Genomic DNA, 27876 nt, shown 5'->3' on the forward strand with positions numbered 1-27876 from the left:
CACAATCTCAAGTATAACTACACCTGTGTTTGAAGCAAGCTTGCACTTGGCCCCTGCCCTTAGCCTAGTCTGTGTTGGAACAATGCAAGGAGACTGTATGCTGCTGCTGCTGTGGAAGGACACTATATTACAGCTGTAGGTAACCTACAATCTGTGAAACTGCTCTAGACTGTCAGTAAAGGGACTGACCTTACCTAGAACTGTCTGAAGTTTTTCTGTTCCATTGGCACACTCTGCAGGCGTGTTGAATGGGCACTCTGCACATACCCCAACAAGGTGTGGGGCCCAGCACAGTGCTTTTGGACCCACACAAGTGCCAGAAGTCTTGTTCCAGTTTTTCCTCTCCTGGACTCCAGAGGTTGCAGTGGGGAGGAAAAGCTAGTGGTGAGGCTGGTACGAGCTGGGAGCTGCTTGGGTGTCTCTGGCTGCCAAAGGCTTGGAGAAGAAGCAACGGTGAGGAGGTGAGCACAATACTGTATTGCAATATTGTATTATGTTTTACTCTTTTTGTTGGGAGCTGCCCAGAGTGACTGGGGCAACCGAGTCAGATGGGTGGCATTATTATTATTATTATTATTATTAAGCATATGCATACATTATGATTGCTTAATAAATTGAGTATACAATTTAAATAATGTTCGAAATGTAGCCTACAACTGCATTAACATTTTTGGGCAGTTGCATTCATTACCCTGCAGATTAGACTTGTGATCATCTGCAGTCTCAATATCATTTCCACATATACTGCTGCCAAGCCAGGTATCCCCTTATCCTATACTCTGTGTGTGTGTGTGTGTGTGTGTGTGTGTGTGTGTGTGTGTGTGTACGTGTATGTGTATGTGTACGTGCACATAAGTGCAAGACTTTGCAATTGTCTTTCCTAAAAAATATATATTCTTGTTCTCAGCCCAGTTTTCCTGTCTATCAAGGTCAATTTGAATTATATTACTGTCTTCTGAAATGTTGGTTGTCTATTTGTGTTTTGTGTTCTCTGCAAATTTAATAGATTCTCTCCAGTGTCTGGTTTTTAAATAAAATACTTTTTGTCTTACTGACCAAGTCCTGTGCTGTGATCCTGTGATCCCAAAATGTTTGCAACACAAGATCCCCCCCAAACATGACTTTTAAAAAGAAGGTGAGCCATCCCTATCTTAGTCATTGATTAAAATATTGAAAAGTATCTGCCACGGGTGGCATCCCACTGAAAATCTCCCTCCAGTTGATGAGGACAACCTTGATGAGCACTTTGAGCACTGTGTTCCAGTCAGCTGTGAATCCACCGGCTATTACTATCATTTCCCCTCACTTAACAGATTTGCAAACCAAAATATCGTGGGGGACTTTTAGCCAATGCTTTGCTGAAATCGTGATAATTTTTGTCTGTGGCTTTTCCACAATCCAATAAGCTAGTAACCCAAACAAAAGAGATAAAGATTAGTCTGGCAGGATTTATTTCTGACAGACCCATGCTAAAGTTTTCAAATGCTGGCCTTGTTATCAAGAGGCTTACAAACAAAACTCCTCCTTAATCTGTTCTGATGTCTTCTCTCATATCAAAGTCATATTGGCTCAAAAAAATAAGAGGAAAGATCACCAAACCAATTCAGAGACCATTGGATTTTGTCAGTCATTTGAATGTGAATTTCAAGGATAACGTGCCACAATATTTTTCTCATTCTTAACAGATTTGCGCCAAATGTATTGCTCTGCTTTCCTTTGGGCCACATCAGTGAGGCTGAGTCTTACTGTCTAGCCAGTCCAGGACCTCCATACACATTGCCCAGGCTTGTGACCTGGGGAGGTCACTTCACTGCTGCAAACACAGCTGTTTGACTTCACCTCCAGAGGTGCACTCCTTTGTCTCTCAAGACCGACAGATGCCAGCAACAACAAAACAAAACATATTTATTAAAAATAGGGTGAGTTTCCTAAATTGCAATTCCAGTAGTTGCAAAAGGAGATAAGAATGACAAGTCTTTTAAATGCTAAGAAATAAAGATTATCTGTTTCAGCAGAAAAAAATAAAGAGTTCTTCCAGTGAGGTGAATTTCATAAGCAGGTTTCCTCTTACCTTATCAATTCTCATTGGTTAAGCAATAATGTGTGTTCTCTGCTTAAAAGCCATAAAGAGGTCTCCAGTGCTGTTGTTTGTGTGCACAGAGGAACCACGTAAAGCAGTCCCTGGGATGAATATTGCCACCTGGAGAGCCATTCATGTGCAGGGCTAATCAAATTGATAAATGGCTTCTTCACATCACTGCAAATGGCTTTAAAAAGGAGATCTGAAATAATGGGGGTGAGGCAGAGAAATAATCAGTTTATCCGCATGTCAAGTCACACTACAAAAAAGGGGTAGTTCACATATCTTCAGCTATAATGGCTACTCTGATCCAGGGCGTGTGTGACTCTCTGGAATCCTCACCCGATTCTAAGGCACAGTTAGTGATCTGTTCTGGATGGGAACTGCTTTCCTATGCGTTTATCTCTACACAAAAAAAATATGCTTGTGTTTATGCCAATCTAATTGTTCTGGCATCCATAAAAGAAATTTATTGTTATCTTAACAGAGTAGTTGTGACTTCAATGCAGGGATGTAGCATAAACCATTTATAACACAAAGTAACTTCATAAGAGCAAAAATGTAGCATGACAATTGAGCAACAACCATAGCTTTATTAAATAAGAGCAAAAATGTAGTATGACCATTCAGTCAGCTGTCCAAATCTGTTGACTGTCATACACCCTACCAGTCACATGGCTCACTCTGATTCTAGTCTTCTAAAAGTACTAATAATTTTATGTTGTGGTTATAAGCATAGCAGCTGTCTTATTTTTCTTCTCCCTGTAGCAGCCCTGCCAACACCACCATAAAGGTAGGGACCCTCCAGGGCAGATTTTCAGGCTGTGCAAAGGTGGAAGAGAGAGAAGGGACTCTGAAATTCCCATTCCACAAGTAAACCTTCCATTGTGCAAGCAGGCTGCCACAACTGAATCTCGCCCAATATATTTCATTTGCAAAGTGCCTAAGAAACTAAGCCCAGTTCACAATACCTACAAGGACAGCCCTGCCCAATAGGTTTGCAGTTTAGTGTAGGCGGTGGCAATAACTTCAGTGCAAAAGCACTGCTTAGTTGAAGGTGCTGGGAATTCATTTAGTCTCTCCAACCAGAAATGGTGCCCTGGGGTGGTGGGATGATTCTTAAGTTAGTCTGGGTGTGTAGCAATTATGAGATGGACAATTTTCCACCCGCCTACTGTATAATACACTGAGCTTCAGAGTTTTACACTACATTTGATTGTGGTTTTATATCTTGATTTTAGTCTGTGAACTGCCCTGAGACCTCTGGGTATAGGGCGGTATATTATTAATACTATACTGGGTATAGGGTGGTATATTATTATTATTATTATTATTATTATTATTATTATTATTATTATTATTAAATAATAATAAATACATGATTCATGTTAATTCTGTGTTGCTGTTCTACCCAGCTTCTTATTGCCTAGGCTAAAGGTGCTTCCAGATGACTTGTTTATTGACCAGTTCAGCCACCAGTTCATGACCAGTTCAGCCACAGGGGGGTGCCACAACAATGCTGTAGAATGGAGTTTGAGAGGCCACTGAAATTTGTTGAGTTCCCCCTTGTGATGAGTCATGGAGCTGTAGGTGGCAGCTTCTCAGAAAAGGATCTCCAGACCCTAGCCTAGACCAACTCTGCCCACACAACGTGACCATTGTTATCTTCCTGGCCAGAAAAGAGTTGTAAGAGGGTTTCCTGTTGAGCCTTGCTTGTGCAACAATGGGGTTATGCGTATGATTCAGCTCTATTCTTTGGTGGAAACCTGCTCATCAATCCTGGCGTATTTCTTAGCCCTGACCCCTGCTTTCCTCTGTTTTTACTCTTAGGTCTTGACTACTAGCCTGTCCCATGACCGTTGGCTCATGCAACACTGTTGCCCATGGCCCAACCCTGACAATACAATATATGCAAATACTACAAATTGTGGATAGCTTCTGGGCAAGTAACAGATGCATCTTAGATGGGGAAATTGAAGTCCTCCCTATATTTTGGATTGCAGTCCACAACATCCCTATTCATCCCTGGTCACTGGCAACGCTGGCTAGAACTGATGGGATTTGGAGCCCAGTAACATCTGGAGAGCCAATTATTCCCTATGCTGACATGAAAACTTTAACCAGGAGTGTATACATTTTCAGCTACACATCAGTATAATACTACCATACAGTGATTTTCTTCTGGGGAGGGGAGGCACCGGTACTGCATACCCTTGAGTACCCACAGAACCACTGCTACTATACTTGATTAGACTAATATCAATTTGAAATTGTTGTTACATATTGTTGTTTTTATTGTTGATGCTTTTCTTAATTTTTTTTTATTGTTTCAGGGGAAATGATTCATAAATGAAATGAAACAAATAATCTCTCCAATTACAAGCAAGATTCCTGTGCCTTTAACATCCGTGACAGGCAGAGGTTCCATAGAGGAAGCTTTCCCACCAATGCAACTGTTAAAATCACATAGCTACTGAGGAGTCCTTCCATATTTTTTAAAAAAGGTAAGCTCTCTACCCTGAAATAAAAGGTCCAGTTAATGGAACAAACTGAGGTTTGATGTTACATGCTTTATACCTATAATTTCAGGTTCCCACTAGAATCTACTGTCAATGGCCTTTTTAGTCACTAAGGTGTTAACTGCTCATGCACTGGTACTCCTGAAACTGGCATGCAATACCTGTGACTATTTTATAGTGGTCCTTGATACTCTATTACTGTTTGATCTGCAATAGATGCAGGCAAGCACAGCAAGTTAACAGCATGCTAGCTTGGTCTTTGATTCAGTGGTTTATTCTGTTTTGAGTACTGATGCAAAACACCACATGTACAAAGAATACATTGAATTATTTTTACTGTTTGAACTCAGAAAGTATCCCCACTCCTTCTGCCTTGGTTTTTTAACACAAACACAAAGCTCCTTTGTCAAAAGGCAGGATAAAGAGAATGAACATCATTGAACTCAGTGGGATTTACTGTCTAATCCTATGCACTCAGAAGTAACACTCCAATCTTATGCACAGGAACAAATCCCATAAAACTCATTGAAACTGTAATCAATCTCCCCCCCCCCCCAAATCCCACAATTTGCTGTGCATGTAATACGTGGAATTAACTTCCTGTGACTTTTCTGCTCTCAGACCTTCAGCATTCAGAATGATGTTTTAGACCAGGAATGTGGATCAAGAACCATTCCCCCCCCATCAAGGGCTGCATTCTTTCAGGGGGAATCTGTTGGCAGTTGCATGCTTGCTGTGGATGGAGGAGCAGCCAAAAGTGGGTGAGCCACCCCATTTTTTTAATGGTTTCATCATGTAGCAACCATGTCTTCTCTTTCCTTCACTCTGTCACACACAATATGGAAGAGGAAGTCTTCTCCACATGGTTGCCTGGAAAGCAAGAGGCCAGAGGTCTTCAGGTCACCTGGCTCTGAATTAGACACTAAAAATAAATTAAAACATGTGGTGTCGTTTGGAACTAGCGCTGCCACCTCCAAACTCTTAAGTAATATCTGCAATTTTGAAGAATTGCATAGAAATCAAAGACATCACCATGATGCAATGATCAGAGAAGCCTCTGCCCAAATATTGCCTTTTACTAAATTTTTCAGAAGGGTAGTAATGGTCCAGTTCTCAATTCTCCGAAAGCACCTTTTAGTGGCTTGTCTCTTCAGTGTTTGGGGTGCATAGTCTCCAAATCTGCTCTGCAAACAGAAGACACAGTTCAGCGGCAATAGCAAGCAGATACTGGATTAGTGATCCAACTTCTATGCCTTTAGTTTGGAGTAAGTGGGATGCAGCAGACCAATGGCCTTATTCTAGTTTAATTACAGGGAGTAATGAAATCCCATCTCTCAGATATTAATGCATGTACTCAGTGGGATTACTGCATTTGTTTTACACATACAGATGCATTAACACTTTGATTTAATGTGGCTCTGTATAATATTGTTCAGGCATAATGTACAGGCTCCTTGCTCAGTTGCCAGGTCTGGGCTGGTGACTAGAGCATTTCAAGAATATTGTCTATATATTTTATCTACTTTTTTTTTTAAGTGTAGCAATGTCTGTGAACAGAGCAACCTCTGCTTTGCATGCTTTTTGTGTCATAGGTGCCTGGGCTGATTGTTTTAGCTTAAGTCAATCAGTAGCTGAAATTTCGTTTCTGCATCACCTTTTACTACAGAGGATGAAGGGGAATTCACGTCCCAAGAGTAGTTTGTACAGGAAAGCAGGATGTGGTCTTAATATTTTATTAATCTCCAAGGAGGAAATTAAGGAGAAGCATAAGTGCTCAGTTACTAGAACCGGATGGTATTTAGCAGAATACTTTGCTTATAAGCTTGTTTGTGGGGGAGGTTCTAGTACATACAAGATTTTCCCGAGTGCACTTTTACTGCGCAATTCTTACAGTGGAAGAAATCCTTATGCTTCCGTCTCTGTATCCTTAGTAGCCTTGAAGCTTTTGAAGGAGGCTTACCTTCTGCTTAGGAAAATTCATTGTTGTTGTAGGATTAATATTTCCATTTCCAGTGCATGTTCTGACAGCTTTCTATTCCAGTGTAAAAAAGAATGCCAAATGCAGATAGGTGGGCAAGAATTTTGGGTGCCAGATGACATAAAAGTAATCTGATAATTTGCAAAGTTAGGTATTTCAGGCATAAGAATAGGTATTTTAACCGTAATAAATACAGCTAAATTTATTACCTTTTATATAAAATAGTATATTTACTGAATACTTGAACTAGTATGACCCTTTGTAACTTTTCCTATGCTGAAAGAAAGCTATTAAAATGTTTAAATGTAGGGTAGTCTCTGCCCCCCCAATTATTTCCAATCTGACATCTGTAATAATTCTTCTGTCAGAAAGCTGAAATTGTTTTATTTCCCCTATTAACTTTTTCAGGAGAGGGGGTGGAATATGTTGCTGTTCAGACGGGTGACAACTCCCAGAGAAATTGGCTATGCTGGTTGGGACTGCAGAGTTATAGTCCAAAAAGATTCCCTCAGAGCACCTCCACATGGATGGTACAAGTCCTACAGCAGATTAAGTCAAGGATACTGTTGAGGATGTTTAATAATGTGGTTGTGCATTACAACAGGACAGAACAAATTCCCTATGCTGCTAGTGTTTCATATTAGCTGGTGAATAAAGAAGAGGTCTAAAGAAATGCAGGTATGTAATATGTATTTATTGTACAGAAAAATTAAATCTCTCATATATACGCTTTTCAAAAAGCTTTATTCCAGTTAGTAACATTGTGCCATATATGCAGCGTCAATATAGCAGTGAATTATAGCTGAATCACACTATAAACTTGTATAGTCTAGTCCAGTTACATTCATTTTTAAAACATCAATAACAACCATACTGGAAAGCAGTATTTCTCTGAAGGATCAATCCAGCAAAGGTGCAATTCTAGCTACTTTACATAAAGGGAAACACCTACAAGTGTGAGTAAGGCAGATCGTTAAGCCAGCTCCTGATGACCATGTGGTTATTTGAAAAACTGGAGAAGAGATCTCAATGCTGCACTTCCTAGCAACCTTCAGTTACGTAAGGTATATAAATATCTGTATGGTGCAGTCCTCTAGTCCCTGGGTGGGTGGTCCCTGGGACCAAGGAATCTTGTAGGTCTCCCTCATGGCTGTAGCCACTGTTATTCAATCATTGCCTGTGTTCCAATAGCTAAAGGCAAAAAACAAAACAAAAAATGTTATGACGGAGGATTGGAGGTAGTTTGGGATCTGCTGGATGCAAAATGCTGCCGTTTTCTGGATCCATTTCTGAAATAGAGATGAAAGTTTGCCAGCCCTGCCTAGGGCTAGTATGGTTATTTTCTTCCTAATGGGTATGGATTAAAAAAAAAAAAACATGCCAGCAAAGCGGGGGGGGGGGGGGAGGATGACTCCCTCTTGTCCTGCTGGCAGAAGTCCAGCAGGACTGTGGTTTGCCCACCATGACTACTACTTCTCCCCTCCCATGTAAGATTCTTTGCTATTTAAACGAGGTTCTCTTTCCAGAGACTTCTGCTAATGACATCCCACTCTTGTAGCCTTTTCATTATGATGCTTGCAATTAACAAATGTTTGCAACAGCCAGCTTAGAAAAACCACAGAGATGACATTCAACAAATGAGCTAAAATTATATACTTCCATTATTTCATTGGTAGTTAAGCACATCTTTAAATTTTCCGGTTTTAATCTATGGAAGTGTTTAATTTGGGATGAAGAAATCTCTGTATTACCATAATTTTTTTAAAAAAGGCACTGTGTTATTCTCTCCATCAGCATTTATGCCAATAATTCTACGTTTGTGCAAAGCCCAATGAAAAAGCAGTATTGGATGTATTCTGTTCTTAGAAAAGGAGTGTAATGTAAGCACATATCAAACATTGATGCACGTAATGAAGTACAACCTACAGCAGTGATAGAAAACTTTGTGGGCCTCCAGATATTGGAGAACCAATTTGCCTTAGTGTGGTGAATGTGCTATATAATGGAGAATTGTTGTTCAACAACAATCTGCTGGGGAACAGATTCCCCACCACTGCACTGGCCAATATCCCACTGAGGTCAAGGGCAAACGCCCACTCATTTTAATGATTTGAGACTAATTAAAGCACTGTGACTCTGCCCTACCACATGAAATGCTGGTGCATTTACCCAAAAGTACACCGCAAATCAATTTCGTTGCAATAGTATTTTGAATTACTAATACTACAGGTTTTGTGTCCAGTTATAATAAACATCACATTATAGAACCATTCATAAACATTACACATGGCTGAAAGGGGAAAAATGTGGTTACAATTAAGCTATCTTTATGACTGCAATATTATTTGTACCAGTTCACAAAGAGTGCCAAGATTAAGAATAGTCATACTTTGGAAGTCAGACAGAATCTGTTCCAGAAGTCCATTTGACTTCCAAAGCGTGGCTTCTGATTGGCTGCAGGAAGCTCCTCACTTCCGGGTTTGCAGCGTTCAGGACCCAAAATGTCCGAGTGCCAAACGTGCACATCAGCACAAAATGGGAGCTAGGAGAATGTGGAGCAACTCCTGTACCCCTCCTACAAATAGACATATAGTGTGATTATGACACACAACACAATAGATTGATTACATATTTCAGCTTTGACTGTGCTCAGTCTTAATATTATTAGGCAGGGCTGGTGAAGATGGGAGTTGCCTCAGCCCAGATGACTGCTTTCCCCCTACTGACCCAACAGGTGGCCTAGGCAGGTGAGCACCTCTGCAAGTGCAGCAGCAACAGCCGATTCTTGCGCTTCCAAGTCCCACAAATGTGAGGTCAAAAGAAGGCTCAAGTGACAAGCTTATCTGTGAATCACTACTGCATTTACTGGCTTAAAAACCAAAAAACAAAACAAAACAAGTTTTTAATGGCACAGCTTTGCAAATGAATCAATTTGATTTGTTGGAACATAAACTGAAAACCAAAGATTGACACCTTGTTTAAAACCCCATTTCCAGACACATTTGCTCCAGTCCAAGAATCCACCGAAGCTGTAAGGATTTTCCCATTCACTTCAAAAGAGAAGCTGTTCCTGTGCAGACTGTTCCATTACAAGCACAGACAGACCTTTCTACACTATTGCTTCAAACAGGGCATTCTACTCCTCCAATCACACAAAGCTCCAGAATGGGGCTTCAAGTCCCACTAAAACCAGCATTATTTATTTTTCAGGTAATATGGTTAAGGGGTTCACTCACAGTCTTTTTTCTGGCATCTCTGTATGTGGCCAAATATACATATGTATTTTAAAAAATCAAAAATTAACCTTGTGTGTTTTGGCAAGTTTTCTGTGTCTGCCACACTTGTAGTAGCTCACTGAAATTCCGCTCAGCAAGATCACTACTAAACTTTAGTTGATTTGACTGATGGGGGATGAAAGACATCATCTTCCACACTTTCTTCAATTGGTTTCATTTTTGCTGATGTTGTTACACAAGGAGATGCCTGACCTGTCAACCATGAAAAAAGGAAATAACTTAAAAATAAATTATTACACTTCAAAAAGGAAACAAAAACCAGCACCTCCTCCCACCACTACCACCCATATTCTAAGTAAGAAGGTATGTGTCCTCTCAAGGAAATGGAGTGTTTCAGTTTAAATCTGAACAGGCTGGTTTAGAGGGAATACTGGTGCTAGCCAGGCAAACAATAAAAAACAGAATTACTTAGTGCCACCTATGGTTCATTTTCAGTATTGCTCCCCATATTGAGCAGTACTATTAAGGATGTGAGCACTTTCTCAGTCTTTTGGAATCTAAAATGCATGTAATAGGAACATTTCGGGGAGGAGGGGGATATCTTAAAAGGATGCAAGCATACAAAAACAAAGCATTATATCAGTTCAGTTTGAAAGTAAAGCTGGATGGAAAAAAGCAGAATTATGAAATCCATAGCAGATAGTGTTTCTTCAGTCATTCAATTATAAAAAAAATCTGTACTCTCCAACCAACAGTAGTTCTTGCTCAGATCAGCACCTAACACAATGGGGCACTGCATCAAAGCTTGCAATAAATATTACAATTCATGGCCCTTTAAACTACATTGGGGGGGGGTACTGTGTGGTGTAGTGGTTAAGAGCAGTGGACCCGTAATCTGGTGAACTGGGTTTGATTCCCCGCTCCTCCACATGCAGCTGCTGGGTGACCTTGGGCTAGTCACACTTCTCTGAAGTCTCTCAGCCTCACTCACCTCACAGAGTGTTTGTTGTGGGGGAGGAAGGGAAAGGAGAATGTTAGCCGCTTTGAGACTCCTTCGGGTAGTGATAAAGCGGGATATCAAATCCAAACTCTTCTTCTTCTTCTTCTTCATTTGTTAGTATGTTTTGTATTTTTGTGTTTCTATATTGTAAACCACCCTGTGATCCTCAGATTAAGTAGGATATGGAAGTTTAGTACAGAAGTTTAATAAATAAAGTAAAACCTGCATAGCATTTGATAATTTGCAACTGAATGTAGAAACTGTGGCACACTGAGAAAGATGAGATACAAGATATGAATGATGAGCCTGTGAAGTCTGAACTGCAATGTCCCATTCACACATGAAAATCATTGCTTGATTGCAGTCACTGTGCAATGAGCATGAATGTGAGGACATAATTTTTTCTTAAAAATCATGGCCTGAACCCACAACTAATGTCTGAGTGCAATGGTATTTCCCCTTGTGCTAAAGTATTTTCCCCAGAACAGTTGCGATTGACTAGCTGGAAATGTAGGTTAATGACTCACGAAGGGTTGAGGCAGTGGAAGTCCCACGGAGAAAATGTTGCAAGCCATCTTCGCCATCACTTGAACTAGCCATGCTGTTTCTCATTTGCATCACAGAAAGTTGTGAGCACAAACTGGGCTGTCGATCTATTTTCTGGGATGTCTGTAGAGAAGCAAGTTGTACCAAATAGTTCATCATTACTAAACGTGAACATATATTTACTTCTTTGCATTTCAGTACCAATCTTGCTTCCTCCAAGGAGCTCAGAATGGCAGACATTTCTTCCACACACCCACACCCCAAAAGCGATTACTGTTTGTATGCCACCGTATAACCATAGATCTCAGAATGGTTCACAATAAAGAAAACCCAATAATCCCCCCTTCCACAACACATTTTAAAAGGACATCAGATGTCAATCAGTCAAAGGCCTGGTTAAAGAAAAATATTTTCACCTGGTGCCATTAGCTGGGCTAGGCTAAGAACTGGAGAATGGTCCCAGGATCACCTGATGAGCTCCATAGCTCTGTGAGGATTTGAAATTGCTTCCTCCTGATCCAAGTCTGACACTCTGCTACATCACTGGAGCTTGCCATATATGTGATAGGGCATACATACCTTTTCCAGGGAACTGGGATCAGCTATTAGCAGGGCTCATTTAAGTAGACCCCCCCCCCCTCCGGCTGGATTTATAGTATATTTATAGTTTCAAGGGCAGGAATTGGAAGATTTGGATAGATGATTTTTTTGAGATGCTCTGCTAGTAAGAGGCCTTTAGAGATAATTATTTGTGGAATTCTTACTTTTCACATGTGTATGCTAAATGCCGTTTTCCCGGACACTTGAAAATGGTACGACAGTCATCACTGTGCTCTTAGTAAACTGCACGCTAACAAGAGTCATGATGCAGTGTGATGCAGCAGCAGCAAAAAAAGAGCTAATACTACTCTAGGCTGCATCAACAGAATTATAGTGTCTAGATCAAGGGTAGTAATAGTTTCGCTTTATTCTGTCTTGGTCAGACCACACCTTGAATGCTGTGTCCAGCTCTGGGCACCACAATTTAAGGAGGATATTAACGAGCTGGAATGTATGCAGAGGACGATGATCAAAGGTCTGGAAACCAAGTCTTAAGTTGAGGGAGCTGGGCACATTTAGCCTGGATAAGAGAAGACGGAGCAGATGATAGCCATCTTCAAATATTTCAAGGGCTGTCACAGGGAAGATTCACTGTTAGGCTCTCCTTCATTGGAGGTTTTTAAGTAGGGGTTGGACGAGCATCATTGTTCTGAACCATAAACCGAAACTGGCAGGCTGCTTTGCCGAAAGTTTATACTTTTTTTAATAAAGCACTAGAACTGGCCATTCTGAAGTTTTTGGCATCCTACTTCAGCAAAACTCCACCCAACCATTCCTACAAGCCCTCCTTTGGGCCTAGAGTTCAGGACAGTTGTGAATGATCTAGTTGAGATTACTGCATTGAAGGGGTTGGGCGCCTTTCCAACTCTACAATTCTATGATACTATTATTCAAAATGTAACAAATATATTAAAAAAGAGGTAGCATAGAAAGGGAAGATGCGTTTTTAAGAATTGAGGACAACAGCTACACAGTTTCCAACAGCAGAGATGGAAACCCTTACCTTATCATTTAGTGTTGGATCATTTAATGAGTACAACTTGTTAGTAATATCTTTTCCAATAAGGTACTTAAATATTTCAAAGAGGAATGGTTCAGATTCCAGAAAAAAGGTAAGTCTCTCTCTGGACCAGCATAAAAATTTGCAGTTATCATCAGCAGTAATGGAGACCTGCAAAGAAAGTATATTCATAGAATTAGCACTGCTTTAATATGTGCCACTGACCACAATACATTTTAGTTTGGGTGTTCAGCAGAAAGAGACTTAACACAAATGTATCAATAGTGGTTTCTCCTTCAAACACTGCATCCACAGTCTGACACAGAATGTGCTTAATAGATAGGTCATGGCCAATGGGTTCCCAAAATTTCACAGAAATTTGCAAGGAAAATTCTTCTGACGTTTTGGACACCCGCCTTCCAAATCCATTTAATTAAAAGCACCCTGTGAACAAGTCTATTGCATAAAAGGAATGAAAAAGATGGATACCAATGTCTGGGATTAAACAGGCCAAATTTGAATAAAGGAACATAGATTAACACGCTATATGCAGGCCCAAAACTTTGCTGTTGTATGTGGTCTTGCTGCTTCTACCATCGCGGTCATATCAACAACAACAAAAATATATTCACTAATGCAAGATTTAAAAATAGAAACCAATTATTATTTTTACTTTCAATATATACCAACAATAATAATATACAAAATGTTAAAAAAGAGAAAACATTGAAATAAAAAAATTAAATGAATACATTAATACCACCCTTTTTTGACCCCTTTTTTTACTAGTGCTGCTGTTTGAAATTGACAATAAAATATTAAAACATTACAATGTTTAATTGTCTTGATCTGTTGCACACCATCTTTATGGCTTAGAGAAAGACAGCACTGACAAATTTAAAAACGAACGAACAACATCAGTTTATCAACAGTGCAACAAATGATGATACAACTGGACCAGTATGAATGCAGAAGTCTGATGGAACCCTACTGATGAGATTGAGATGCATGTGTGTAGGATTGCAGCTCAGTTCTAAGGGATGATTCACACATGCACCATCCAGTAAAAGCAAAAGGTAGCTCGTTTGCTAAGGTTGACATGTGTCCAGCAGATGGCACCAGTGTACTAAGAAAGAAAGACCCAAAGTCAAAGCCCACCCCAGACTCATAGGGAAGAAATGATCAGTGATCCTGACAGGGAAGTGAATTATGAATGTGCTGTCTCCCAAAATATGTTACAGCAAAAGGATCTATGCCCAATATAAAAGCATGCCAGGAGCATGAACCAGTTTTTACTTGGGTGTACGTATTTAGTTAAGCTATTCATATACCACCTGCCAAGTAAGCATCTTCAGGTGGGCTACAACAATACAATTTCCATCCCTGCATATATTTAGAAACAGAAATTTGGAAATGTGTACCCGTCAGTCATAAAATGAACATTTTTCATTTTGTGTCAAATAAAAAATCCAAACCCTGATCTAAATAAAAGAGATGCAAAGAACTACTTTAAAATTAGGTGGTTTCCTCTCAGCTCAGAACAAATCAATGACCAAAAATAATCTATTAGGAATAGTGTTAAGTATCCCATGACTTCCTTCCAGTGTAGAGATGAATATATCTTGACAGCTACCTCGCTTTGGCTTTATGCCCAGTTCTTGACTGGAACATATTACATCAATTACCAGTTTTAGACACTGTATCAACGCTCTGTCCTGGCTTTACAATCAAGTAGATACTGCATAGTCATAGTTAAAAACAAGAACTCACTAAAGATCTGCAGCCCCAAAATTGGGTGCTTGGTACAATTTTATGTGTGAAATTCAGTTTGCCCACTTCACAGCAGCCACCTTTGGGGAAACTGAGGTATCTTCACAACTTAACTTCCAGATGTACAGTGACTTTGCCTCCAAATACCACATTCTGAGAGACTGCCTTCCTACCAACAGTATACAACATCCACGGGTGGGAGGGTTTTCTCTCAACTCCCCTCCCTCGTTTCCTATTTTTACCATATCTACTTACCATCGAATCAAGTCCCTACTTCTCAAGCCAATACCTACTCTGCTTCCTTTCCCTTTGAGCAGCCACTATTCCTCTGGCCTCCCCTTTTACTTAGGAGGTGGAGAATTGTCAGCATATATATTTTGTGTGTGAGAGAGAGAGAGAGAAAGAGAAAGAGAAAGAGAAAGAGAAAGAGAAAGAGAGAGAGAGAGATTTTCTTGGTTTACAAAAGTGCATGCCTCGTCTCTTTTTTCAGGTTATACAGTCTTTTCTACAGATCAGTTACATTTGTTACGAGACATTTTAGTGTTGAGTACAGTTTAAGGTCAGCAAGAAAAGGGGGAGGGTGAAATTAATATTTACAATTTACATCTTTTTATTTTTTAAAAAATGGGCCTTGGAGTTCAAAATCATTTTAGAACATGAAAGAGCGAGTACTATTGCTGCCCTTATTTATCTTCAATGCTTCTTTTGAAGTAGATTAGTGTTCAGATTAACATAGGCATAAGCAGAGTAGGTATTGGCGAGAGTGTGATACTCATAACATCAAGGTTGCAGGTTCAATCCCCATATGGGACAGCTGTGCATTCCTGCAGGGTCCCTTCCAACGCTACATTTCTATGTTTCCTTAGTCCCACAACAGATTCATATGATTATTTCATCCAATATTTATTATGGTACTTGCGTTAAACCTTTAGAATCCGAAGAAAGAAACTATATAATTTTACAGCTCTCAACAACACTGCCACTTTTGCATCGAGAATGATAACGATTATATTCTCCAACATTAACATCTGAAAAGGCTATATGAAAAAGTTAACTCTACAGCACCACATATTTTTTTTTCATCAAGAATTGCATTCACACCCAACAGAACAGTTCCATACCTGGAACTTCTCACCTCGATGCATCTGAGTTGATCGAAATTCAGGAGAATCTATAAAGGCACAGGGGTAAATATTATGCAGAAAATGCCCTCGATAGGAGACCTTCATTCTGATGAAAAAAATATGAAAAACATATGAAAATACCAGAGGCACAACAATTCAATTCATACCGGAATACAATAATTTACTGTGTTTAGAAGCCTGGAAAGTTGGAATTCAAAAACAGATATGTTTTTAAATATAGCAGGCTTCCCACTTTAGAAGGTAGACTTGTATATCATGAAGTGCGGGAGTGGGGGGGAAACGAACTAGACATGGAGAATTGTGGGAACTCTACTTCATTAACAGTCACAGAGCAACACCCTTAACAAACAACATTCCCCAGGGTTGTTAAAGTGGTATAATATTGCTTTAAATGTGTGGTGTGGGCAGAACTCTGATTTAACACTAAGGTATAGTTAAACAAAGTGAATCAACAACTTAGGAATCATGGTGGCATGAGAGAGTGTTACAGCTCACTGTCACCAAAAAAGTAGGTGAGATGCCAAGAAGCAATTGGCTCAAGCATTGCAGAGATCAGTAAAGGTTACCGCTACCTCAAAGCAGTATCTTAAAGCAATGGAGGAAAGCAGCATTGAATTGCTACTGCATACATTCAAATTATTCAAAACTAATGTTATGTATAAAAGAAAACACAAGTAATTGTATATTGCAGTCCCTTTAAATTTTCATTTCTACTTTTCCACAATTCAATTATGCCATGAAAAGGACTACTCCTGTTCAAACTTTTTCAAGCACGTACTTTCCTTTTAACAGGATGCTTAATCGATCGTCCACTGATGTTTTGTCCTCTGCAGCATACGCCTGACCTGTTTTTAGTGTCTGAATGTTGCAGAATTGTCCTGTCAGTCTTTGGAACAACTCTGGAGGCACATGGAGTGGTTCAAACATTCTCTTATACAGACTGTTGAGCTCCTTATCTATCTTTATCTATAACACAAAAAGTAAGTATTTCTTAGCATTGACTCTAAAATATACTTTTTACCCAAAACACATAAACATACAAACCAGTGACAACTTTATTCCAATGTAGCATCAAAGAAACTGACAAACGGGATACATCTAACACTATAGTTATACATATTAGCAGATGTGCTTTTACCATAGAAATTTAAATAATAATATCAGAGTTAGAAGTTGCATTGTATTTTTCTGTGTGTGGAAATACCAGTTTCTTCCAGCCTACATTTAAGCTAGGAAGTGCCTATACAAAGTTTAAAAGGGCATGGGTGACATTGTGGTCTAAACCACTGAGCCTCTTGGGCTTGCTGATTGGAAGGTCAGCAGTTTGAATCCACGCGATGGGGTGAATCCCATTGCTCTGTCCCAGCTTCTGCCAACAGAGCAGTTCAAAAGCACACCAGTGCAAGTAGATAAATAGGTACCGCTGCGGTAGGAAGGTAAACGGCATTTCTGTGTGCTCTGGCTTTCATCACATTGCTTTGTTGTGCCAGATGTGGTTTAGTCCTGCTGGCCACATGACCTAGAAAATGATATCACACTCATGTCTACAAGCAGATGTAACCAATGCAGTAATACAGATATAAATGGCAATAGAATTATATTCTAATAAAATAGGTAATCAGATCTTTCCTTATTTTCCCAGTTATTTCTCTGCCTGTTGTAGCATAGAGCTGGTGAAGCACAGTGACTAAGAGTACAGTCCTCTAAACGTTTACTCAATGGGACCTGCATCTGAGTTCAATGAAACTTGCTTCTATCTAGATGTTTATAGCTGAAGAGACTGACCTACAAATCAGGATGCATTCAGGTCAAATCTCAATTTGGCTGTGAAATAGCTAGGTGACCTTCAACATGTCTCATTATATCACCACACACTCCCAACTGCAATAAGGGGGTAAAAAATTGTCACAGGGCTAGAGTGAGAAAAGCAAGTTATGTGAAGCACTTTGAGCACTCTACAGGTAATGCTCAAAAGCAAAGTACTAATATAATTATTTTGGTTCTTTGCTAAGAAGCGGAAGATGGCCAGAGAGCCATGAAAACAACTCTAAAGGCTTGCAAAAGCCAGTCCATTATAAGATGCTGTAAGAAAGAGAAAACAGTGTCTAACATTCTACACTCATTTATGCACCAAAACAGGAAACAGGGTGAGGAAAAAACTGGCACATATCTAGCTGTGCTCCTGAATCAATAGAGTTACTACCCAGGACACAGTGTCCTACCGTATCTAAAAACATTAGCAGATTGAGCAGAGACCAAATTGGTTTGCAAAGAGTGGAGAAAGTGGGTGTCATGAAGAGCAAAAACAGGAGAGGCTTCAGCACTAGACAAATAAGTATCGAAGGCATAACAGAGGCCTTCATTCAAGGGAAGAGAGAGTTTGTCTGTAGTTTAGATTATTTCTTGCTAATAAATAAGAAAGGAAAAAGAGGTGTATGCTCTGTGGGGAAAAGAGCTTTGCCCTTGGGTTTAAAGAGAAATGTGAGTATTCATTTGTCATAAAGATGCTAGGAGTCTTGCAAGCTGTCCTCTGTTCTCAATTTTTTGCCAAATAATTAGACTAAACCACATACTGGATTTTCTCCCTTATCCTTTCAATTCATTTAGGTCAAAGTGTTATTTCATGCTTCATTTTCATACTGCTCACTCATGCCACAGTGAACAGATGCTACAGAACAGCTGTAGAAAGTGCAGTGTGAGAGGACTACTCTAGATGAAAATTATTCAGTAGTAAAGGAGCAAATATCATGTACATCTCCATATAAACTGTGCCCATATGCAATGGATCGCAGAACTAGAATGACTATTAGCAGGAAATAAAACCTATGTAACTTGCACTTTTCAAACAATATCTGAATCAAAACACAACCATGCTTTGAAATTTGAATTTCTCTTAATTTTGCCATGCAATTCTTCAGCCAAGTAAAAATGCATAAATTAAAGCTAAGTGTGCATATATATGGAGAGATAGCACTGCAAAAATTGTGCAAAATAGCATAAAAATGTGTGTATTAGGAGAAATTAACACTAAAACGCTGGTGAATTTTCATGAGGACTTAAAAAAAATGCATACTGGCAAGGAAATGTTGAGAACTGAGTATTAGAAAAATGAGAAACAAAAGTGACAGATTTGACCATCCCTACTCAACATTAAAGGCCACCTTTTAAAGGCCACCTTTTAATAAACTGCACATCAAATTCCTGTTTTCCCATGCCAAAGCTTTCATTTGCATTGGTGTTCTTCTGATGACATATTCAGCTTAGGAGGAAAGAGAAAAGCCTGAAACACTAAGTTTTTGTGCAATGACTGTAAGAATGAGTCATCCAGCTTGCTGTGCTGTTTTTATTTTTTATTTATATATTAAATCAAGTCTAACTGGATTAAATGAAACACTCTTAATATTTCAATTTTGATGTGGGTTTTATATTCATCATGAATAACCAAACTGTGAAGGATGCTGGAAAGCAGATGAGCTATTGAGTTATACACACACACACAGCAAGACAGACAGGAAGAATATTGATAGCCAGAAAGCAAATCCACTGTCTAAAACAGGCAAACAATCACAGTCACATGAGTCTTCAGTCTTTTGAGAGGTGGCTTCAATATTTCATGCCAACATTTCAAGGAGGGAGCTGCAGCCCAAGATAGGAAAAGAGGTGGTAAAGGAACACCTAGCTCCTTTAAATGAATTCAAATCTCCAGGGCCTGGTGAGCTGTACCCAAGGGGACTAAAGAAGCTTGCAGATGTAGTGTCAGAGCCTCTGCCTATAATCTTTGAGAATTCTTGGAGAACAGGGGAGGTCCCTGCAGACTGCAGGCAGGCAAATGTTGTTCCCTATCTTCAAAACAAAAATGGGGGGAAGACGACCCAGGTAACTACCAACCAGTCAACCTGACACTAATACCAGGAAAGGTCCTAGAACAGATAATTAAATGGTCTGTCTGTAAGCCTTTGGGAAAGGATGCTGTGATTACTAAGACCCAGCATGGGTTTCTCAAAAACAAGTCATGCCAGATGAATCTCTCTCTCTCTCTCGAGTTACAAGCTTGGTGGATCAGGGGAAAGATGTGGACATAGTGTATCTTGATTTGAGTAAGTGCCTTTATCTTGTAGATAAAGGAACTGTTAGATGGATTTGTAGCTGGCTGGCTGACTGAACCCAAAGAGTCCCCAAAGGAACTAATAGTTCTTCATCATTCTGGAAAAGTTACAAGTGGGGTGCTGCCGGATTCTATCCTGGGCTCATTGTTGTTCTATGCCTTTATAAACCTTGAGGAGGTGATCATCAAATATGCAGATGGCACCAAACTGAGAGGGGTAGCTGATGCTATAGAAGACAAAACTGGGATTCAAGGTGACCTTAACAGTTTGGAGAACCGGGCCCAAACTAACAAAATGAATTTCATTAAGGATATATAGGCAGGAATAACCAGATAGGGGGACACCTGAATTAGGCAGTAGTACATGTGAAAAGGTTCTAGGGTCTTAGTAGACCACAAACTTAACATAAGTCAACAGTGTGATGCAGCAGCAAAAAAAATAATGCTTTAGTACAGTACCCTAACCAAGGGAAGTAATAGTCTCACTCTATTGTGCCCTTGTCAGACCACATCTGGAGTACTGAGTCCAGTTCTGAGTGCCAGAATTTAAGAAGGATATTGATATGCTGGAATGTGTGCAGAGGAGGGTGACCAAGATGACCAGGAACAGTTGAGGAAATTGGCTATGTTTAGCCTGGATAAGAGAACACTGATAGGAGATATGATAGCTACCTTCAAATAGCTAAAGGGCTGTCACATGGAGGATGGAGCAAGCTTGCTTTCTCCTGCTTCAGAGGGTAGGACTCAAACAAATGGACTCAAGTTATAAGGAAGGAGATTCCGACTAGACACTAGGAAGAACTTGGTGAGGGTAAGAGTTGTTTGACAGTGGAAAGGATTCCCTAAAAAGGTGGTGGGCTCTCCTTCCTTGGAGGTTTTTTTTAAGCAGAGGTTGCATGGCTGTCTGTCAGGGATGCTTTAGTTGAGATTTCTGTATTGCAGCGGGTTAGACCCTTGGGATCCCTTCCAACTCTACAATTCCACGATTCTATGCTCCAAATATACCAATTCAGACAATCACAGTAAATGCAACATGGAACAAAACTCTATAAAATTTCATTACATGAAAACATGAGAGAACCTTTCTCCCTCTCTCTGCCCTCCCCAAAAGCAAACTCCTTTCCCCCTTTTTTTTAAAAAAAAAGCAACTTCACCAGTGCACAACATGACGGAGAAAGGAAGGGCTTAAACTTTCCCAGTCCAAATCATTCAAGATGGTTCCTTCACCCACCTAATGTTCCAGATGTGGGCTGCTCAATCAAACATGTGTTTAGGATCCAATGGGTGGAGCACAAGCAGGTTTACAAGAACAATTTGGAATGGGACAGTAATCTGCAGTGTGCATGCCCCTCCCCACCCAGCAATCTGCTTTTGTTCAGACAATCCCAGAAAAGAAAACCACACATGTATTACTGTAACATATGGTGCCAAAGGGGGCAGGGGGCTGGAGCACTTTCCCTATGACAAAAGGCTAAAATGTCTCAGGCTTTTAGTCCGGGGGGGGGGCGGGGAGCTCTGAACCAGCATGTTCTTAAGAAAGAAATCAGGCTACAGTTAAAAGGAGTTGTATGAAAAATGTAAAGCCTGCGTTAGGCATTCATTTTTACATGTGGCATAGATAGCAAGAGAGGGCCAAACCAGCTTTTTAGTTTCACACATGACAAAGCAGCAAAACATCAATGCAGGTGCAACACTTAAAGGGAAAGTCAATACTGAGCAACACAGAATCAATTTTAAAAATCTTAAGAGGCTGGAGAACAGCTTCAGTAGGGGCTGCTAGGTTATATTGCTAGGCACTGAAAGATGCAGAGTTGCCCTCCAAAACAAAATAGCTGAGGAAGTAAAGTACACCCATCACCTTTTATAGAATTAACTGCTTGTCACTGATCTATAGTAACTGAAATTTGGCACTCTACTATAAAGAAATAAATTATTTGTTGATGGCTCAAGATAACTTTGAATGACTTGCAGCATTGTATCTTCCAACAGGGCTTACTCCCAGAGAAATGTTCATAGCCTTAATCATGTACTAGGAATTTTCCAGCTTATTTCTTAATTGATGCCTTTCAATCATATCTTGTAAAGCTGGTTACAGTATTACACAGAAAACAATTTCATATTTGATACAACAAAAAGGTCATACAATTCAGTGATTACTGGTCACCTGCACAAACTTTGGTTTAAACCAATCTACTTTTCCTGCCGGGGTAACTGGTTTAACAGATGAGTGGAGGAAATACCCAGACTTGCTAGCCTAGTCATAATGAGCCAGATGCTCTACATCATAAAGAATCAAGTGTCCAGAAAACTGAAAAACAAATACCACCACCATAATGGACACATTGGATTCAAGTTTAACCAAGATGGCAGGTTACACAAATGAAAATTTGGTGGCTGTATACTAAAAAATAAATTTAAAAAATAGGAATTCATAAATAATTAAAGGCCTCTGTACGAAGGATTTTTATGTTTAAAAAAACCTGAAAACAAATACTTGAAAGCAAAGCTCTTGAGAGTTATAGAAATGATAATTCATGTATTCAAGTTAGTCAACAAGCCCAGTATAGACTTGTTAGAATCAAGATGGAAGAGAATGGTCCTTTTAAAGTAGCACCTTAGACATTTTATCAATAGTTTAATGGTGATGTACATACCGGTCTTCTCTTATATAGCAAGTATATAAAATGCAAAAGGTTGATAACAAGGAATGTTGTATTCCAGATCATTATATCCACAGCACAACGGAATAGTGTTGCCCAGATGATGAATAGTGTACATCCTGCCAAAAACAAAGTGTGCCAAATGACTATGTATACACACACACATGTCCAAAGAACTATGATTCCAACAGAATGCTGCAACTGGTTTTTCCCAGCCTCCTCAGTTACGTATTCCAAGAATAAAAATATTCTGTTAGTTTACTTCCAAATAATATTATTAATAATAATGCTCCTCCTTAGGGCAATTAAGCTGCAAGTCATACACTGGCCCTTCGTAGGCAATGAATGCAAATGCATTCCACTGCAACTACAATATAATGTGTGCCACAGTCATAAGCATGTATGGACAATAAGCAAAGCTCTTCACACTAAAAAAAAAAATCCCAGAAAACATAATGGCTGGCAGAAGGTCGCTGTGCATGCCATTTACATGTATGTGTGTCACTAAGTACACTGGAGGTGTACTGGGACCATATAGCTGTTTGTATGTACAGGCCACCTTTCTATTAAAATAATATCTAAAGTAGTTTACAAAAAATACTACAATATCAGAGACAACTAAAAACATTAATTTAAGACAGAGAATTAAAAAAAGATGCATTAATACAATCAGTATAGCAGTATTAGGAATTCAATTAAGTCATATACACAAAAACACATAATTACTAAAAGCTATGTAAAATGACAATAGTGTTAGTGGTTCCTGAACCTGTCAGAGAGCATTCTACAAGCTGGGTGCCACCACTGATGAGGCCCAGTGTAACCTTACTAGTGGGGACACCCAACAGATCAGATACACTCTAAATCAATGCTCCCTCACTATGACAACAGAGCAGTTGCGTATGAGCCAGAGTTATCTCTTCTGGCTTTAACTCTTCCATGCCATACTAAACTGTAGAATCCTGTTCTGCACCGCAAATTACTTTTGTACTTCAAAAGCAGTTTGTGTTGTGGAATGGAAGAAGGGGGGGTGCTAGTATGCAATAAGAAGAAAATCTATTTGGCATATAAAAGCTTTTGCGTATTCCTAAATATTTGTTTGTCCTACCTATTATTACCATGGCTCGTAGGACAATCATATGAAGATGGAAAGTGGTTGGAATAACCAATCCAACAGCAAAACAAATATTGGCCAAATGAAACACGAGATGGTGAATCTCTCTCCAGTTTTCACAAAGAGTTTCATTCAAAGGCATAGAGATGGGATTGTTGACATCTGGGTTGAAACTCAAAGGGGTCACCATGATTGAATTTGCTTCTGTAGGATTCATCTTGAAGTTGCCTGTTAAAATGTTTTTTTAAAACAACAACAACAACAAAACATTAAAATAAGAATTGGAAGATACAACACATAGTTTCACACTTGCAGCTTGAATCAGTCTTTTTCAACAGATACAAAAGTACTGGAGACCATATTCACAGATGTTAAAAACTCTTATATTTAACATTCCGAAAAGTGTGTGTGTGTGTGTGTGTCACTATAACTCTATTTTTAAATAAGAACAAAAGACAACATATGTATCCAAGCTGCTCCAAACTGTTTTGCTATCCACGGCAAAGTATCAGCTTTCTGCACGCATGAAGTGTATGCCAAAGGTGGCTTCTATGCTTTAGATCAGTATTGGCATGGGATGCTTAAAAATAAAGTGAGTCTCCCTTATCTATCCCACACCTATCAAACTGTCATGTGGCAGCGACATTAAATAGTTCTACTAAATATAGCACTTTACAACGCTTGAGAGGCAAAAGGCTGCACAATTTTTCTGACAGCCAATTTTAAGTGCAGCAGAAACAGGTTTACTTTATCTCCAAACACGACAGAAGGGCAGATAATGCATCTGACCAGGGAGCAGAACTGTCCATGCATGGGCATCAGCAAGGGGCACTTCTTAATTAGATACACAACCAGCCCCTAGTATTGAAGTTGAAAACTTCATAACAGGGACATAACTGTTTGATTCTCTGCACTGTTTAGTTTTAACAGTGGCTTTCTTGGCAGTTCCTATTCAGTTTTAATTATTTTTTCTGGTTTGTATTCATGCTTTTCAACTTGAGCCAAGTACTTTTTATTGCCTGGTAATAATAATGTCAAAATACAACCAACACATACAAGACAGTGAAGGAAAAGAACACAAATGTAACAACTTACAGGGTGGAATATTTGTTACCTTAAGTCATATTTCCTTTTTTAAATAATTTGAATTGAGTTTTCATTTTCCTACATTTCAAATTAAACATTTTACAAACTTTAAAATATCCAGTGACTTCCCTTCTTCTCCTTCCATGGTTCATATTACATATCATACTTTCTTGCATATTTTACAATAACCATTCAAATCAATTTTCCACTTTCACATCAATCAAATATTGTTTACACTGTTGAATTTATCTTAATGCTGCCAGTGTTTTCAGCTGTGTACAATTATTTTCCATATATTCAATAAATACTCTTCACTCTTCTTTAAATATGTGTTCTTCTTGCACTCTTATTCTGGGGTTAAACCTGAAAGTTCTGCATATTCTAACATTTTAAGTTGCAAGAACTATATATACAATTACCATGCAAGCACAAAGGTGGGGTGGCGGTTAACTATGCAAGAAAGCACATCAAAATTAATTTGTCGAAAGTCAGGCCACATTAGATTTTGAATTTTAAAAGCACAGGTGTTCAACAAGACATTGAAAAAGCTTTCAACATTATAAGCATATCAGAATCCAAACTTCTTTACCTTCAATGTTACTGTAAAACCTGGCATGGGCTAGAATGTAAAATCTTATTATCACTTGCATTTTATCCTGCACTAATATTTTATTCTTATTTATTTATTGCTATTAATTTATTGGGATTATTTACTTATGCCTATAAATATTTACACATGACACAAATTGGTCAGTACAGGATGAAATACACCTTTAAGGTTGCAGTGCTTACTAGAGAATAAATCCCACTGAATTTCATGCCTAGGCTTGGGCTGCAAGTAGTAGGGTATTTTTGCACACTAGCACAAGTCACTGGGAAGAGGAAAGCTATATATAACACACCACACACACACAAAAATCCTAAGCTCTATCCGGGCACACTGCAAGCATTAAAAGCCTACACACAAGCTCCACTCTCTGCTTTGCCCTCCAACTCATGGAGGGCAACTGTGTGAAGTGGGGAGGAGTGGGAAAGAGATACCGGTAAACTCTGAACTTTTGGTATCGTGCAGTACTGATCCCTGCACAGCATCACAGATAAACAAACCGTTGGGAAAATTCCCCATGGGATACCTCTGTTTTCTGAATCACCTGGCTTTGTGCTGCTTCAGAACAAGTGTCCTTATAAATAGCTGATGACCTGTAATCAGACAAAGTAATGCATTAATTCCACTCAGCCTTAAAAAAAATAAAAAATGACAGTAGCCAAACCCTTGACTCAAAATGAACATCAAACCAAGGTTTTATACACCCCACTCCCCAAATATAATCAGCAAAACACATTTTATTGTTAATGCAGTTTAGCAGGCTTTCAGTATGCTCTTGTAAATCATAACCATAAACCTTTGGCAGGGTTATTTCAAGCAGATCGCGACTGCATCTATTTGTATAAATTAATTCAGTTTGCATTTATTTTGCATCCTATATTTGCTGGACTTCAAATATAAAGTACACCACCTTTCATATACCTGTGAGCGGATACTTATTAAAGAATATATTTGAAATGAAAAGGAGCAAAGCAAGGAGCAACAGCAGGAGTCATCTCCTCAGTAAGCGACTGAAGGCATCCAAGGAAACAGGGGTGGCAGATAAGCCCATAAAGCCCGACTGCCAAATTACAGCAGGCTCTCCTCACAAAGGACCCTGTAAAGAGATAAGCAGACCACCACTTGGGGGCGTCTCTGCTGAAATGTTCCTTGACATTCCAGGCTGTGACAGAGCTTTCCACACAAGCGCACCAGAAAGCAGGAAGGCCCTGGCTGGGGACAACAACAGGTGCTCAGCTTAAATGGAGCCAGGCCTCAGAAAAGCTTAGGGCTTCCCCTGTTCAAGCATCAGGACTCATTCAAGATGGTGCTGCAGGAGTAATAAGCAGGAACAATTCAGCATGTGAAGACTGCCTCTCTCAAGGAAAGGAAGCAAGGGGCTCTACACTCCAACTCTTAAACTGCAGCAGTGTTTTGTGTGTGTGTGTGTGTGTGTGTGTGTGTGTGTGTGTGAGAGAGAGAGAGAGAGAGAGAGAGAGAGAGAGAGATGACCCAGTACGTCTTGAAGGAACCAAAATATTATTTTGCACTTGTCACACTTTGAGCTCACCTCTGGCAGCGTATGAAATTGACCCTGGGATAGCTCAGTCAGTAGAGCATGAGACATTTAAAATTTCGGGGTTGTGGGTTCCAGCCCCACATTGGGCAAAAGATTCCTGCATTGCAGGGGGTTGGACTAGATGACACTTGGGGTCCCTTCCAGCACTCCAATTCCATTAAGTTACTATGTCTCTATGGCACAGACTAGGCAGATAGGTGACCCTGCTAAGCTTACCCAGGTCTGGGACAGAAGGGACTGGTATGCGCCTTGCGCTCTACTGAGGAAGCGCGGGAAACGGATTCAGCTGCGTCTCTGAGCAGGCGCAAAGTGAATTTCTGCCGCCCCTCCAGAAAAACGGCCTGGAATTCCTGCCGTTGTTCGAAGGGGGTTTGCCTGCGCGCGAGAGGGGCGCCCGACTCCCGGGGAAACTTTCTCCTGAGCAAGGGGAGGCGAGCCCGAAGGGCCACCAGGCTCGCGGGAGCCTCTCCCGCATCCGCAGCTGGTAACTCCGCCGCCAGAGCGGCCCCTGCAGCGTCCCGCCTCCCGTTTCGCGCGCTTGCTGCCGCCTCGCCCAACTTTTCCCGTCGGGACTGCAGCCTTACCTGCCGCTCGCTTCTGAGGCGCCTCTGTCCCGCCGTGGGTCTCCTCCAGCGGCAGCTCCTCAGAGGGCGCCCTCTCTCGCCGAAGGAGTCTAGGCGAAGCACGCGCGAGCCCCCGGGGCGGAGGTTTTGACTAAAATAGGCAGCGGGCAGCAGCCGCCACCAAGTTGCGGGCGGCGCCAGCTCTCCCTTCGCACGCCGCCTGCTGCGACCTCTCGAGAGCCGCGGCGGCGGCGGACGCAGCGCGCAAGCGCCGGGAAGGCGACGGTACAGCCCCGGGCAGGCGGGCCC

General features: G+C 40.2%; 1 protein-coding gene and 1 long non-coding RNA gene across 3 annotated transcripts; one reads left to right on the forward strand and one right to left on the reverse strand.

The window, feature by feature from the left end:
- Positions 1–257: 257 nt before the first annotated feature.
- Positions 258–9040, forward strand: LOC308583044. The gene is made up of 3 exons (XR_014006022.1): positions 258–1919; positions 5221–5360; positions 6986–9040. It is a non-coding gene; the product is annotated as an uncharacterized lncRNA (long non-coding RNA).
- POPDC1 (popeye domain cAMP effector 1) lies at positions 1993–27803 on the reverse strand. Of its 2 annotated transcripts, XR_014005994.1 has the most exons (10): positions 27589–27803; positions 25991–26039; positions 23748–23981; positions 22634–22758; positions 16653–16840; positions 15851–15959; positions 12963–13130; positions 11341–11482; positions 9882–10065; positions 1993–2282 (listed from the first exon to the last, which is right to left on the reverse strand). XR_014005994.1 is itself a non-coding variant. In XM_081186661.1 (9 exons), the coding sequence occupies exons 3-9, from the start codon at positions 23968–23970 to the stop codon at positions 9959–9961; spliced, it is 1062 nt and encodes a 353-aa protein (XP_081042787.1). In that variant the 5' UTR covers positions 23971–23981; positions 25991–26039; positions 27589–27802; the 3' UTR covers positions 9051–9958. The 2 variants fall into 2 exon arrangements, 1 of the variants encoding a protein (XP_081042787.1); XM_081186661.1 differs by lacking the exon at positions 1993–2282 and having other exon boundaries at positions 9051–10065; positions 27589–27802.
- Positions 27804–27876: the final 73 nt, after the last annotated feature.

Source organism: Podarcis bocagei (genome assembly GCF_964188305.1).
Source record: "Podarcis bocagei genome assembly, chromosome: 3".
NCBI lineage: Eukaryota > Metazoa > Chordata > Lepidosauria > Squamata > Lacertidae > Podarcis > Podarcis bocagei.

Excerpts from the sequence above, each read along its gene's own strand:
- POPDC1 (XM_081186661.1), bottom strand. The coding sequence starts at position 23,970 with ATGAATCCTACAGAAGCAAATTCAATCATGGTGACCCCTTTGAGTTTC. Across the intron at positions 22,759-23,747 it reads ACGAGCCATGGTAATAATAG|GATGTACACTATTCATCATC; the intron begins GTAGGACAAACA and ends TGTTTTTGGCAG. Across the intron at positions 10,066-11,340 it reads TTCCACTGCCTCAACCCTTC|GTCAGGCATCTCCTTGTGTA; the intron begins GTGAGTCATTAA and ends CATGGTTGACAG.